This window comes from Staurois parvus, unplaced genomic scaffold (assembly GCF_062004578.1).
Source record: "Staurois parvus isolate SC_StPar_1 unplaced genomic scaffold, SC_StPar_1.0 ptg000796l, whole genome shotgun sequence".
NCBI lineage: Eukaryota > Metazoa > Chordata > Amphibia > Anura > Ranidae > Staurois > Staurois parvus.
Window position 1 is genome coordinate 539,911 of NW_028318592.1, and position 16,406 is coordinate 556,316.

Here is a 16,406-nt window from a genome sequence, read left to right on the forward strand (position 1 = left end):
CTGGTGATCCTCTGCTGCTCAGTGTTCTCTCCGGTCCCTGCTCACCTTCCACTATACCATTCCCATGTTGCACACCACGTGTGCCGTCTGCTGGTTGCTCTGTTCCTGCCCTGACACCGCTCGCCGTCCTGCTGCTCCATGCTACACACCAGATGTGATATCTGAACCAAACACTCCCAGCATATATACACATGAATCATAAGCGGCTGATGATGATGTCTTTCTGGTTTGCTTGTTGGTTTCCCAGTGCATCCTGGGATATCTCATGCCTGCAATACCTCCAAAACAAAGTAAAACTAAAACTGAATAAAATCCCCTCCAAAGCTGCAGATGCTGTTAGCGAGAATTGTCAGAGGCTTCTAAGGAGGCTTCGGAGACGCTCTGAAGCACCAAGAATGCAACACAGGGTATAATTTTTGAAGCAAAGCAAATGCAGCGAGTAAACAGGACTGTAAGCTTACCATTTTATTTGGCAGGGGATTTGACTGGCATTCAGAGTGCTTTAAAAAAAAAAAAAGCATGTCCCGTGCCACATTTTAAGCAAGTGTAAATGAGCCCTTAGTGCTCTGACCTGAGACAAGTACACACTATCTTCATATTTCACGTCTGAGTCTTACAACCACTTTAACCCCCCTGGCAGTATTCCCGAGTGTAGCTCTGGGTAAAGTTTCAGCACCACAAGCGGTAACCCCGAGCTACACTCGGGAATACACTGCAGCGTTGCTCCGGGATCCCTCAATCACTTACCTTGTCCTGCGCTCCCGCGATGTCCCCCCTGCAGTATCCCCGGCAATGTCCTCCGGCTGATGCCGGCATCTGTCTTCCGGGTTCCGTTCCCTGCAACGTTGGGACGTACGGGGGACGGAACGGCGGGAAATTCAAAAATGTGAAAAAGTGACATTCACTAAAATCACATAGTATTCCATTCCTGTATCAAACCATTTCCCATACATTTTGTCCCGAGTGCTTTGTCCGGCGCCCTGCCTGCATTTTTACTGTTCTTTCTGCCTGGAAAAAGAGAAACGTCCATGGCGTCCAAAAAGCGTCCCTTTACGTCAAAAGCGGTTTTAGACCGGCTAGAGAACAGCGATAGTAAATCAGAACCACTTGCAGAATTGAGTGATAATGATTCGTGGGGGAAATTTGTCATCAGACACTGAAAACGATTTTGCGACTTTGCTCAGTGATGTGCGAACTTGGCGCTCTATTTCAAATTTCAGTGTTTTTGGTTTGATTATATTATTGAATTAAATTTATTATTATTATATTATTATTTTTTATGATTATTTATTAAATTATAATTTATGATTTACGTGTTTCAAATTTTATCATATCCGGGATGTTTACTAGACTCTTGTCTGGACAGATTTCAGTGAGTTATTCCTAAAAATTATAGACCTACAATAAAAAAAATACATATATCCATGCAAAAAAATGTACCGCTTTGAGCACAGAAATATGGACATAATCAGACCGCTAGGGAGGCTACAATGAAGTTGTTGTGAGTTCAGCTTCCACCGCTCTATCCAAAATGAAAAGAAAAAAGCTTTGTCGTCAGATACACTTGGAGCCTAATCGTAACTGGTTCTCTTTAAGAGCTTGGCCCGCTCAGATGAAAGGCAGCTCGCTGATCACAATTCCCCGGCTAGGAGACATTAAACGTGGAAGAATTCCCTTTCCTTCGTTTAATTTGACCTCAGGAAAAGAAATAAGTAAAATAAATGACTTTACTAGACGGAGACACCAAAGAGAGAAAATTAAGATAAATACTCATAAAACATCACTCCGCTGCAGCCCATGTGTATATTCCCCGCAGTTTTCAAGTGCCTGACCGCAGTATTTATTTAAATGAAATTAAAACGAAATGTTAGAGGGCGGGTGGGTGGGGGGGGGGGATGTAGACCTTGACGTCTCAGCAGACATATCCATGCCGCGGCCAAATGCGGCCTTGTTAATTATCACCCTTGTCGACTACTGTAAGGAGGCAGCGGACCTCGCAGAAGTGTGTGCGCTCTGATGTTTCCCTCCATGATAACTTCTTATTTAGATATAATTATTCTGCCCTCACAAACATTTCCAGCCTGCTGAGCAGGAAGATCACTTTACACGGCCTCACTGCCCATGTGTTTGGCTGTTATGGTAAAGGGGGATGAGCGCTAGAACGGCTCTGACAATGCTCGCTTAGAGCTGCCGCCGCTGATGTCGCGCGGTTGTGAACGTTGAGTGTCGTTGGTGGACGCATCGAAATGTTGTGTCTGAGTTGAGTGATACATCGGATGCACCACAAGCTGCATACGAAGGAAATTTAACCTCTTGGCGCCGGCCGCACGCAAACGTGCGGCCTCCCGGCGTCTGGGCCTTGAGCGGCCGCACATTTGCGTGCAATTAATAAAAACATCTGTGCTGAGAGCGCACGCCCTGCGTGCTCCCAGCACACATGTCCGGTACTCACGGAAAGGTCCCGATCTCCTCTTGCGATCGGGACCTTTCTCGATCATGTGACCACCGTGACAGCGAATCAAGTTGGTCACATGACCCTAAAACCCCGCCCCGCCTCCTGAAACCCTTAAAGGGCTGGGAGGTGCCGTCGCCAAGGGGTTAAAGAAGGTTTAACCTTTTAGAGGTTGAGATCTGAAAGAGTAAAAGATCGGCTCCAGGTGAGTGCCGAATCTGCAAAACCCCCCCCACAGACACGCAGGTGCTGGCCCGATCCGTGATCACAGATGCAATGGAAACGGTTAACCGTGTGGTGGATGAAATCTTTTATTGGAATCCTTTACATGCAATATGATAAGAACATGGCAGCTCCAAGACAGGACAGATGACTAAGAATGTGTTCGTATGAAACGTGTCTGCTGCTCCTCTGTCCTGCCTTGGAGCTGTCATGTTCTTATCACAGAGGTTGAGATCTACCTGGACAACATGCAGGAAATCAAAGATTCCTATGGGGTAAGGGGGGGCTGGAGATGGGGGGGTGCCCTTTTTAGGGGAAAAAAAAAAACAAAAAAACTATCAGGCCTACAATTAGAAGATGGCATGAAGAGCACATAGTGTATCACAACAGTGTCCTCCTCTTCGACCCTTCAAGTCACCCCTCACAGTAGTGTCCCATGCCCTCCCCACCCCCATATTAGTGCCCTTTGTCCCCTTTCATATCATTCTCCCCCCCAACAGTAGTGTCTTCTTCCCCACTGCCCCCCCCCACAATAGTGGCTTTTGTGCCCCTCCCCACAGTAGTGTCCTCTGCCCCCCTCCCATACAGTAGTTTCCTCTGCGTCCCCCTCCCCCACTCACATCACCCCCCACGACAGTGTCCTCTGCTCCTCCCCAGCAGTGTCCTCTATCCCTCTGCACATCACCCCCTCACTGTAGTGTCCTCTGCCCCCTTCTCATAGCAGTGCCCTATGCCACCTTCACATCACCCCCCCCCCCCCCCCACTGTAGTGCTCTCTGAACCACCCCTCCCCCCAAAGCAGTGTCCTCTGTCCCCCTCTCATAGCAGTGCCCTATGCCACCTTCACATCACTCCCCCACTCCCCCATACTGTAGTGTTCTCTGCAACCCCCCCAAAGCAGTGTCATCTGCCCCTCTCATAGCAGTGCCCTATGCCACCTTCACCCCCCCCCCCACCACCACTGTAGTGTTCTCTGCACCCACCACCCAAAGCAGTGCCCCCTGCCCCACTTCACATCCCCTCAACCCCCACCCACACACACACAGTAGTGTTGTGTCCCCCCCCCCAATGCAGTGTCCTCTGTCCCCTTTCCAATCACTCCCCCCCCAAACCAGTGCCCTCTGCCCCACTTCACATCCCCTCAACTCCCCCCCCACACATACACACACAGTAGTGTTGTGTGCCACGCCCCCCCCCCCCAATGCAGTGTCCTCTGTCCCCTTTCCAATCACCCCCCCCCCCAAAGCAGTGTCCTTTGTCCCCTTTCCACTCCCCCCCCCTCCCAAAAGCAGTGAAGCAGTGTCCTCTGTCCTTTGACCCTTTCACATCAACAAGCTGGTGATTGGTTGCTAGGTCCGCCCGATGTCCTAGCAACCAATCACTAGCTGGTAAACTCAAAAGGTTAACTGAAGCAGCTGCCACTCCCGCCCTCAGCTCTGTGTTGCCTACCACTTTGCAGTGAAGAGGAGGGCAGCGGAAGCTGGAAAAGGAACAGGGCTGCATCCACAATCTACCCGCCGGCTGCCCACGGTCAACAGCTTGCCGGTCTAAATCGATTTGTCATGTGCTGTCTTCTTGAATCTTTGTGTACTTTGTTTTATCTCTTACAGATCTGTTCAGTAATCCAGTGTGAGATTTTTCCTCTGTAATAAAGACCGGTCACTGCTGCTCTCTCTCTTTTTGCAGGTAGACTGGTCTTGTCTCCGCCCCCTCCTGCAGTTTTTCACAGGCAGCCTGGAGTGGACGGGACCTGCTGAGCCCCTCCCACAGCTCTGTTCTCTCTCACAGGCTATGTACAGCACAGGTATGATGTCACTGCTACTTGTACAAGGTAATATCTGGGTATATTTAACATTTTTGCGCCCTGAATTCAGCTTTAACACGGTAATGTCATCTTAAAAGTTGCTATTAATCATTTTCAAAGCTGAAGCTTTTATTTTAAAGGGCTCGTTCACACATAGTTCAGTGACTGATGATTTTCTGCAATGATGCAAGCAGTGGGCCGGCTCTTGGGAGGAGTTATGCAAATATTAAAATGTCTTGATGGGTTGATGTCAGGCTGAAAGAAAAGGTGTTTCAAGGCAGGCTAGGTGATGCTGAGCCTTCACGATTGAAAGAACTTTGGGGGATAAGAATATTCATGCATCATACATACTGGGGGGGGGTACAACTGGGGGAATCAATGGTGGAGAAGAATCTGGGAGTTCTAGTAGATCACAAGCCTAATAATGGCATGCAATGACAAGCTGCGGGTTCTAAAGCGAGCAAAATCCTCTCTTGTATTAAAAGAGGTATAGACTCCAGAGAGAGATATCATTTCCCCCGGTACAAATCATTAGTAAGACCTCATCTGGAATATGCAGTTCAGTTTTGGCCACCAATTCACAAAAAGAACATTAGGGAACTGGAGAAAGTACAGAGAAGGGCAACTAAACTGATACGAGGCATGGAGGAGCTCAGCTATGAGGAAAGATTAGAGGAACTGAATCAATTCTCTATTGAGAAGAGGAGATTAAGGGGGGATATGATCTCCATGTATAATACATAAGGGGGGATATGATCTCCATGTATAATACATAAGGGGGGATATGATCACCATGTATAATACATAAGGGGGATATGATCTCCATGTATAATACATAAGGGGGGATATGATCTCCATGTATAATACATAAGGGGGGATATGATCTCCATGTATAATACATAAGGGGGGATATGATCTCCATGTATAATACATAAGGGGGGATATGATCTCTATGTATAATATATAAGGGGGATATGATCTCCATGTATAATACATAAGGGGGATATGATCTCCATGTATAATACATAAGGGGAGATGTGATCACCATGTATAATACATAAGGGGGGATATGATCTCCATGTATAATACATAAGGGGGGATATGATCTCCATGTATAATACATAAGGGGGGATATGATCTCCATGTATAATACATAAGGGGGGATATGATATCTATGTATAATACATAAGGGGGGGATATGATCTCCATGTATAATACATAAGGGGGGATATGATCTCCATGTATAATACATAAGGGGGGATATGATCTCCATGTATAATACATAAGGGGGGGATATGATCTCCATGTATAATACATAAGGGGGGATATGATCTCCATGTATAATACATAAGGGGGGATATGATATCTATGTATAATACATAAGGGGGGATATGATCTCCATGTATAATACATAAGGGGGGATATGATCTCCATGTATAATACATAAGGGGGGATATGATCTCTATGTATAATATATAAGGGGGATATGATCTCCATGTATAATACATAAGGGGGATATGATCTCCATGTATAATACATAAGGGGGGATATGATCTCTATGTATAATACATAAGGGGGGGATATGATCTCCATGTATAATACATAAGGGGGGATATGATCACCATGTATAAATACATCAGTGGTTCATATAGTGAACGCGGTGTAGAGTTATTCACCCTGAGGTCATCACAGAGGACAAGGGGGCGCTCTTTACGTCTGGAGGAAAAGAAATGTAATCTCCAAATACGGAAAGGTTTTTTCACAGTAACAGCTGTGAAAATGTGGAATAGACTCCCTCAAGAGTTGGTTCTGGCCAGCTCAGTGGATTGCTTTAAAATAGTCCTGGATTCTTTCTTGGATACACAGAATATAACTGAATATAACATTTATAGGTAAAGTTGATCCAGGGAATATGCCTCTCGGGGGATCAGGAAGGAATTTTTTCCCCTGCAGGAGCAAATTGGATCGTGCTTTGCTGGGTTTTTTCCTTCCTCTGGATCAACTGTGGGTGTAGGATTATAACTTTTTTTTTTAATGGTTGAACTGGATGGACTTTTGTCTTTTTTTCAGCCAGACTAACTATGTAACTGAAATCCAGTGACTCAAAGGAAAGGGCGAGGGACAGTCAGGCTGGGCAGGAAAGTGCTAGATGATTCTGGTTTTCATCCAGCCAGCAAATGGCTTGCTGCAACTTCTAGTGCACGCTGCAAGAAGCTCACAGCATGCAGGGAAATCAGAGTAAGCAATATCAGTACAGGAGAGGAGCCTGTGCAACTAAGCAAGACTGAACGGAAGGATGGAGTCCAGCTGAAAATAACCACTGGAGCGGTTGTATATATGGCGATTGTTTTTACACAAGGGTGAATGAATCTTTGCCCCTCCCAGTGTACATCCCTCCATTAGTTCTAAAAAGTGCTAAAAGTTTTTATTGTTCAGTCTGCTCACTGTATGGCTCTTTCAGATGTAGAAGGGAGGTTGGGAAATTCTTGTTGTCACAGGCTGGAAGGTGGAATACTACTAAAGTCATCTATTTTCCCAGTGCAATTACAGGGATGGGGGGGGGGGGGGGGGGGCGGTCATAAAAAGGTGATCTCAGAGGAGTCATGGGGAAGGGGAAGGGGGAGCGCTCTTATCTGCCACTGTCAGGAGTAATACTGACTTCAAACTCATTCCTCAGGCTTAACTTCTCAGAAACATCCTGCGTTTAATGGTCATTAAATGACAGCAGCCTTTAAATGATGAGGACCATTACATAGCGATAGGAGCTGGAGCGAAACCTGTGACTGCCTCGTAAAGGGCAATTTCAACACACATGGAAAGCAAATACAGGAATAGTTTTACCTGGTGCAGGACTTGCACATCCTCTTCGGATCCCCCACCACTACTGTGCTATACGTGGCAATAGGAGGGTGACAACACTTTTCAAAGCACGCAGATTCTGCGGTTATTGCCTGAACTGCTTTAGATTACTTAGCATCTTTGGACAGTTATTAAGCAGAGCGGACACATTTTCACTGCAAGACTTACTTCAACTTTCAGCATGTGTGGTAACACGGAGAAGCTGCCAATAACAAAACTGCTCCCATTACAGGACTGCCTACTTACAGGTCTTGGACTCCAGTAATATTAGTTCAACTAGGTACAGCTATGTGCAGGCACCTTGGGGTGGACTAATGTTAGTCTAATGTGCAGTTTTGCATACTTTTTTTTAATGAAAAAACATGCAATATGGGACAAGCATTTTGAAAATTGAACTCCAGACACAAATCCGTTAAAGTGGAATTTGTAAGTAGCAGAAGGTCTGCTGTCCAGGTCTCCACTTGTGTGTATGACAGTCTCCACTCTTCTGAGACGAGTTTGGAGGGTGTCAGGGGGGATCTGTAACTATTCAGCCAAACAGCATTTGTGAGGTCGGGTACCAATGTTGGATGAGAAGACCAGGCTCACAATGGGCCTTCCAATGTATCCCAAATGTGTTCAGTAGGGTTAAGGGCACGATTCTTGTGTTCCTCTATACCAAACCATGTCTCACAATTGGTATTCCAGTTCATCCCAAAGGTGTTCAGTAAGGTTTAGGCCAGAACGCACGTGTTCCTCCACACCAAACCATGTCTCACAATAGGCCTTCCAATGTATCCCAAAGATGTTTAGCAGAGTTGAGGTCAGGAGTCTCGTGTTCCTCCACACCAAACCATGTCTCACAATGGGCTTTCCAGTTCATCTCAAAGGTGTTCAGTAGGGTTGAGGTCAAAATTCTTGTGTTCCTCTACAGCAAACTAACCAAACCATGTCTCACAATGAGCCTTCCAGTTCATCACAAAGATGTTCAGTAAGGTTGGGAACAGGACGCACGTGTTCCTCCACACCAAACCATGTCTTACAATGGGCTTTCCAGTTTACCTCAAAGGTGTTCAGTGGGGTTGAGGTCAGGACTCTCGTGTTCATCTACACCAAACTAACCAAACCATGTCTCACAATTGGCATTCCAGTTCATCCCAAAGGTGTTCACAGTAAGGCTGAGGCCAGGACGCATGTGTTCCTCCACACCAAACCATGTCTCACAATGGGCCTTCCAGTTCATCCCAAAGGTGTTCAGTTGGGTTGAGGTCGGGACTCTCGTGTTCCTCCACAGCAAACTCACCAAACCATGTCTCACAATGGGCCTTCCAATGTATCCCAAAGATGTTCAGAAGGGCTGAGTTCAGGATTCTTGTGTTCCTCCACACAAAACCATGTCTCACAATGGGCCTTCCAATGTATCTCAAAGATGTTCAGTAGGGTTGAGGACAGGACTCTCGTGTTCCTCCACACCAAACTCACCAAATCATGTCTCACACTTGTCCTTCCAATTTATCCCAAAAGTGTTCTGTAGGATCAAGGTCAGGCATCTACAGTGGCCCTACAGTGTAATATCAACTAAAACATTTCTGGTAACCCTATAGAGTAAACTAGTGCATGCCTATGCAGGGCAAAGTAACAGGTTGACTTAATCCAAGTCCCCATATCTATTCATACTTTCCCTCCCTTTGCTTCTGTGATACTCTGTTTCTCCAGAAAGTGACATGACTTACTCTATATGGGAGAACATGTGACTTACTCCACTGGTTCTTGGGGTATGGCTCTTAGGCACCCAGTGCTGATACAAGAGGATGGGGAGAGAATTCTTGGCGATTTGGAGTTTACACAGGGATAACTCCGCAAGTTTTAGGTGACCTGAACTAAAAAGAGATGGGAAGGCAAGCATAAGCAGCTGATGGGGCTCCTACATGGTCGAAGCACAGGTACACTTCAAATAAGTTGCTGTGGAAGAGGTTACCTTCAGGTGGGTCCTTATTCTGATTATTCCACACGACTAGTAGCTTGGATAGACTGGGGACTTTGGACACCTCAGTAATGACCCGGAAGAGGCTCTCGATGCGGTCGTATGTCAGGACCACGGCAGTAAAGCCTTGGGACTGGGGTGGGATCAGCGGCAGGAAGAGAGGGTTGTTCACGCTGCTCCATTTCTACAAGAGATATAAAAAAAATAAATAATTGATGAAGATAGTAGAAACACAATACAAACACAAAACACGCTATGGAAAACCCAGAGAACATGAATCATGCTTTACCTTTTCTATAAACTATTAGTGAACACCAATACACTGTTGACACCCACCTTAAGTCCTCTCCTCCCTTCTGTGCGCCCTCCTTATCAACATAGGTACTCCCACTTAAAGCCTAATTTCAGCTGGTACGTGACAACCCAGCATGGAGATAAATGGTTGTCAACCTATGAGTAGATATGAGCTTGGGCAGGTAGCGTCCTAGTCAGGATTCAAACCAGTAACCCTAGTCCTGCAAGGCAGATGTGCTAACCACGAAGTCGCTTTTGGGTTTTCCATTGTATGAATTTTCCATTGCACTATAAAATCCTTTTTTCTGATGGTCATTGAGGGACACAGCTTCCTCACATCTTGTTGGGTAGACCTGTTGATGTTGTTGTCTGTCAATTTCTCTAGTGCTTGCTCAAACAAAGCATGTTTGGTAGGGATGGGGGCTATGGTCTTTGGGTTTGCCCACTTTTTTTTTCTTTAGCATCCAATTCTCCTGAAGGTGGCACCATAACCAGTAGTATGGAATATACTTTACTGTGTCCCTCAAAGAACAATACAGAACAGGGTTTCTCATCCAGGGTTTCATGGAACCCTAGGGTTCCTCCAGATGTTGCTAGGGGTTCCTTGAGCAATTTCTGCCTCTCAGATAAGTTCCCACCATTGATCTTTTTAGCTATCTGTAAGGGGTTAATTCTTCCCGATGACAAGTGTAAGAAGCATTCTTCCCAATGACCATTGCACCAATGTATCATGAGATGTAAATATTGTAATTATAATCAGGGGTTCCCTGAGACCAGAAGGTTTTTTCCAGGGTTCCTCTGTATTGAATAGGTTGAGAAAGGCTGATAATATTATTATTATTATAATACAGTATTTATATAGCGTCAAAGGGTATGCTCAGCGCTGTACAGTAGCAAGGGGGACAGAACATGAGACAAGTAGGTAACAATACAATACACGAGGGGTTCGAGGGCCCTGCTCTTTCGAGCTTCCAATCTAGGAGGGAGGGGAAGGTGGAACAGGAGGAGATGGCTGTGGCGGATGGAGTGGTGGGAGGAGTGGAGGAGGTTAGTTGTTAGGTGAGGTCGGGTGTTAGGTGAAGTTGGGGTAGGCTTCCCTGAAGAGGAGGGTTTTCAGGGTGCGCCTGAAGGTGAGGAGGGTAGGTGACATTCTGATGGATTGGGGTAGGGAGTTCCAGAGGATGGGGGAAGTCCTAGAGAAGTCCTGCAATCGGGCATGGGAGGAGGAGACCAGGGAGCTAGAGAGTAGGAGGTCCTGTGAGGAGCGGAGGGCACGGGTAGGGTAGTATTTGGGTATCAGGTCAGTTATGTAGTTCGGGGCGGCATTGTGAATGGCTTTGTAGGTCAGAGTTAGCAGTTTGAATTTGATGCGTTGGGCAATCCGGAGCCAATGAAGGGATTGGCAGAGGGGGGAGGCAGATGTGGAGCGGTTGGTGAGGTGGATGAGTCTAGCCGCTGAGTGTAGGATCGACTGGAGTGGGGATATACAGTAGAAAGATATTTACTTTCAAAATGTTACAATTTGGCCATGTATAACAAGGTCCCTGTATATTGACAATGACAATACTGTGCTAATATACATGGCAGAGTGAAGTTCTGGAAGTCGAATAAACAAAAGTACAGCTCATTACAGCCAATGAGGGCACCCACACTTTCCACGTCCAGTGGAAATCGCCCTCCTTCGTCCCGCGTCTCCGAAGCTGGACACAATTCCCTGGGAAAGGAAATGCGACGCAGTGTAGCAAAGACAGGACGCTGACACAAAGTGGGCATGCGGGAGCACAAAGTAAATAAAGGCGCCCACGACACAGACAGATTAAATGACTCAAACAAAACGACAGTTGTGCTTATGCAAAGGAAAAAATAGCCAAAGAATCCATTAAAGAATTTTTTTCGGGAGGGGGGAAGAAGCCAAATAACTAAAAGTACTTGATTTTTACAGAGTTTACAAGATTTGAATTTTAATTAGGCAGACCAAAACTGTAAAGCCTTCGTTCCTCGATGCTGCCAATGAGATGGAACCCAGAGGGGTTGGCAAGCGAGGGCATACACAGTCTGTTCCTAATACAGCGCCAACATGGATCAAGCAGACAAGGATGGGGGGGGTTATCGTGGGTAATGGTCACCATTGGACAGGAATCAATAAACACATAGGTATGTTGACTTAAAAAAAAAAACAAAAAAAAACAAAAAACACAGCAGTGCTTGCAAATTAATGAATAAATTAAAATCGAGCCACAAAAGTAAACTCTGTACAATGCTGTAGCCGAGGGGAGCGAATACAGAGAGAGTCTGGGAATTGTTGTGACTGGTGATAAAAACTCAACTTTGTTTTACTTGGTGGCTGACTTGGAGGACACTTCTGATTATCTGTTTAAATAGGTTTGCTTTTTGCCACTTTGTCAGGAAAATAATAACTAAAAGGAAAATCGGTTGCTTGTAAAAGGTTTACGAATACTGAAAGGATTACTGGACTTGCAAACAATTCTGACTTAACCCTTTCAGCAGTGACTCTGCAGCTCAGCTCCCCCAGCTTCCCCCTCCCAGCAGTGGCTCTGAAGCTCAGCTACCCTGCTTCCCCCTCTCAGTGGTGGCTCTGCAGCTCTGCTCCCCCTGCTTCCCCCTCTCAGCAGTGGCTCTGCAGCTCTGCTCTCCTTGCAGCGACACTGAAGCTCAGCTCCCGTTTCCCCCTCCCAATAGTGACATTGAAGCCCAAGCTCCCCTGCTTCCCCCTCCCAAAAGTGACATTGAAGCTCAGCTCCCCCATCTCAGCAGTAATTCAGCAACTCAGCTCTTCCTGTTCTCTCCTCTCACCTGTGCTCAGTTGGACACTGATAGAAGTCACAAGACTGCTCTAACTGCTGATGAGAAAATGTATTTAGCAGTTTATATTTATAAGTAATTGCATTTCCATGTTCTGTGTACTGTGGGAGACCAGATATAGTGAATGCAGGGTCCGGGGAGAGCGGATATAGTGAATGCAGGGTCCAGGAGGAGACCAGATATAGTGAATGCAGGGTCCGGGGAGAGCAGATATAGTGAATGCAGGGTCCGGGGAGAGCAGATATAGTGAATGCAGGGTCCGGGGAGACCAGACATAGTGAATGCAGGGTCCGGGGAGACCAGATATAGTGAATTCAGGGTCCGGGGAAACCAGATATAGTGAATGCAGGGTCCAGGGTTTAGCAACGTCTTCAGTTTTTCTCCATCCCATATTATCTTTTCTGTGCTGATATCAGAGCTTATAAGTTTGGAAGGTGGTTGGGAGAGAATACAGGGGGAGCTGAGCTGCTGAGTTTCTGGTGGGGCAGGTGAAATGGGGAACTGCTGAATCACTGCTGGGAGGAGAACAGCTGAATCACTGCTGGGAGGAGGAGAACTGTTGAATCATTGCTGGGAGGAGGAGAACTGCTGAATCATTGCTGGGAGGAGAACTGCTGAATCACTGCTGGGAGGAGGAGAACTGCTGAATCATTGCTGGGAGGAGAACTGCTGAATCATTGCTGGGAGGAGAACAGCTGAATCACTGCTGGGAGGAGGAGAACTGCTGAATCATTGCTGGGAGGAGGAGAACTTCTGAATCATTGCTGGGAGGAGAACAGCTGAATCACTGCTGGGAGGAGAACTGCTGAATCATTGCTGCGAGCAGTGGAAGGGGGAGCTGAGCTGCTAAATTAATGCTAAAAAAACAGGGGTGCTGACCTGCTGAGAGAAGGACATAACCTCAAGGTTTTTTCTGTAAACTTTGAAGATGAACATCTCCACAGTGCTTGCAGCTACAGATATCACAAGCACATTTTCTAAAGCTCATTTACTGCTTAAGAATGTGCCAATAGGTGAATGTCAATGGATTGCAACTAGCTCACTTTATGGTTTCATGACAGCAGGCAGCGTGAACAGAGGCCCGCCTATAACCAGTTTCTGTCATTAGGTCCGCTGTAACTCAGATGTACAAAATAAGGAGAACAGATTTATGCAGCCAGTAGGTGTACATCTTCTATCCATTCTCTGTACACAAGGCCTCTATTGTCTGCTCACACTGATACATATTCACAAGCATGGCCGTTCATATGGAAGCAGTCAGGAGTCCCTGCCACTACCAATTACCCCGCTGTGGAACACGGTATAAACAAGCCAGACTTCTGAGCACCTAAGTTTATGATGTGACCTAGGCCAGCCGCTAACAAAACGTGAACTATGCCAAAACAGTTTTCTGGGGGCAACTCCAGGCTATCAGTCAAAATTTTAGTACAAAAAAAAAAAAAAAAAAAAGGTAGATTGCTATAACTGTATCAGTCACAAAGTTATTCACAGGCTGCAATGCCAAAGAATAAGTAAAATAATAAAACTGCAATACAAGATGTAGCTAACTTCATTGAAATGTGAACCTTTCTATAACCCGAGTGGTACCCTCATGGCCTACTCCATCAGCGACCTCACATGTAGTACTACTTACCCCCCAATCTGTGCACCCACGGTAGACTGAACAGAGACAATAAAGAGTTGTTGAAATGGATGCTACCGAGTAGCTAGCTTCATTGTATTTGAAGACTGAACAGAGCTAATAAGGATATGCAAATTTAGACTTTTCCCAAAAGTCAGCAGCCAAGCCCTCACCTCTATCTTTAACAAGGCATGGCTTTTGAAGTATGGAGAGAAACAACTGCCAATGGAAGTACAGATGTGTTGTTGGCACCCAACGGGGTACGAACCTGTTTTTTGTGGGTAGATTGGATCAGCGTTTTTATTATCCAACAGGGAGTTTTTATAAAAATGAGATTTTTGTTCCTTTTCTCTGAGTTCATTGACAGACACAGCTGTTCTGATTCCTGACCATATGGTTATAGTGCCACCTACAGGAGTAGGGCACTAGCTGGTATAAACCCCCTCTCTGCTACTGGTAATCCAGTTAGAGGACCTTCTGCCCCAGGGTTCGGTCTTCCACCCTGTGTTACCATCTCTGGCTTGGGCAGTATGGCTATTGAGGCCAGGTTTTTTAAGGTACAAGGGGTTGTTGGGTTAGTAGATCCCTGCTATTTTGAAGACACGCAAGTCTACCTCTAGGAAGGTATTGTCGCTCCAGGATGGCTTATATTCCCTGGAACGAGGCTGTTGGGGTCTGTCCATGTTCCTTCTCGGTGTTTGGGATTTTGGCCTTTCTCCTGGAGAAAATGAAGGGCATGGATGGCAAACCGCATTGTGCAAGACCAGAGCGGGAGACTCACAGGATAGGGCAACCAATGCCGACATCTGCTGTGCGGAACCAATGGAAATCAATAAGGCAGCTTGAGAAAAACCTAACCCTATCATCAAGAATCAGAGGAGCCGTGTCCGTCAATGAACATAAGAGAAATAAACTCTGCTAAGTGCTATCTTACCTAAACTGACCACATAGTCCAACCAAAACACAATTCTGGCAAAAAATTGTGTAGGTTTCTCTGTATTCCCTGGAACGAGGCTCTTTGGGTCTGTCCATGTTCCTTTTCGGTGCTTGGGATTTTGGCCTTTCTCCTGGAGAAAAAGAAGGGCATGGATGGCAAACCACCTTGGGCAAGACCAGAGCGCGGGAGACTCACAGGATAAGGCTGCCAGTGCTGACATCTGCTGTGCGGAACCAATGGAAATCAATAAGGCAGCTTGAGAAAAACCTAACCTTATTATCAAGAATCAGAGGAGCCGTGTCCATCAATGAACATAAGAGAAATAAACTCTGCTAAGTGCTATCTTACCTAAACTATCCAACCAAAACACAATTCTGGCAAAAGAAAAACTACAGTATGTGTAGGTTTCTCAGTACCCTTCACAGGCACATGTCAAATCTTTTTTTTTTTTTACAAAAATTACAATTTATATCCTGCTGTTTAGCACCCTCATCAGCTCCTCCCATGCTTGCCTCCAGAACTTCTTCAAAGCCTCTCCCATCCTCTGGAACACCCTAACCTGCACTTACAGTAACATTTTCAGGACAAGCTTTCAGGCCCTACCCCCTTCTTCTACACCGCGTTCCAAATTATAATGCAAATTCTATTTAAGTGTCACAAAGATGAAATATTTTGTTTTTCAGTGTAACTCATGGATGGCATTGTGTGTCAGGGCTCTTTTGATCACTGAAAACAATCTCGGACACCTGTGATAATTAGATTGGCCGGTGAGCCCAATTTAAGGAAAAACTACTAAAGGAGGGCGTTCCACATTATTAAGCAGAGCACCATTTTCAAGCAATATGGGGAAGAAAAAGGATCTCTTTGCTGCCGAAAAGAGTAAAATAGTTTGATGCCTTGGACGAGGTATGAAAACATTTGATATTTCACGAAAACTTAAGCGTGATCATCGCACTATGAAGAGATTTGTGGCTGATTCAGAGCACAGACGGGTTGGTGCAGATAAAGGCACATTGAGGAAGATTTCTGCCAGATCCATGCATCGGATCAAGAGAGCAGCTGCTAAAACACCATTACATAGCAGCAAACAGATATTTGAAGCTGCTGGTGCCTCTGGAGTCCCACGGACATCAAGGTGTAGAGTCCTCCAGAGTCTTGCAACTGTGCATAAACCTTCTATTCGGTCTCCACTAACAAATGCTCACAAGCAGAAATGGCTGCATTGGGCAGAAAAATACATGAAGACTAATTTTCAAACAGTCCTGTTCACTGATGAGTGCCGTGCAACCCTGGATGGTCCAGATGGATGGAGTAATGGATGGTTGGTGGACGGCCACCCTGTTCCAACAAGGCTGCGACGTCAGCAAGGCTTTGGTGGAGTCAAGTTTTGGGCTGGAATCATGGGAACAGAGCTGGTTGGTCCCTTTAGGG

At 45.9% G+C, this 16,406-nt stretch overlaps 1 protein-coding gene across 3 annotated transcripts in view; it reads right to left on the reverse strand.

The window, feature by feature from the left end:
* EXT2 (exostosin glycosyltransferase 2) overlaps nt 1-16,406 on the reverse strand; it is a 129,641-nt gene that overhangs the window by 49,015 nt on the left and 64,220 nt on the right. For all 3 annotated transcript variants that reach the window (XM_089654757.1, XM_089654755.1, XM_089654756.1), the window contains exon 9: nt 9,295-9,484. In XM_089654757.1, coding sequence (XP_089510883.1) covers nt 9,295-9,484 — 190 coding nt within the window. The remainder of the gene's footprint in view (nt 1-9,294; nt 9,485-16,406) is intronic.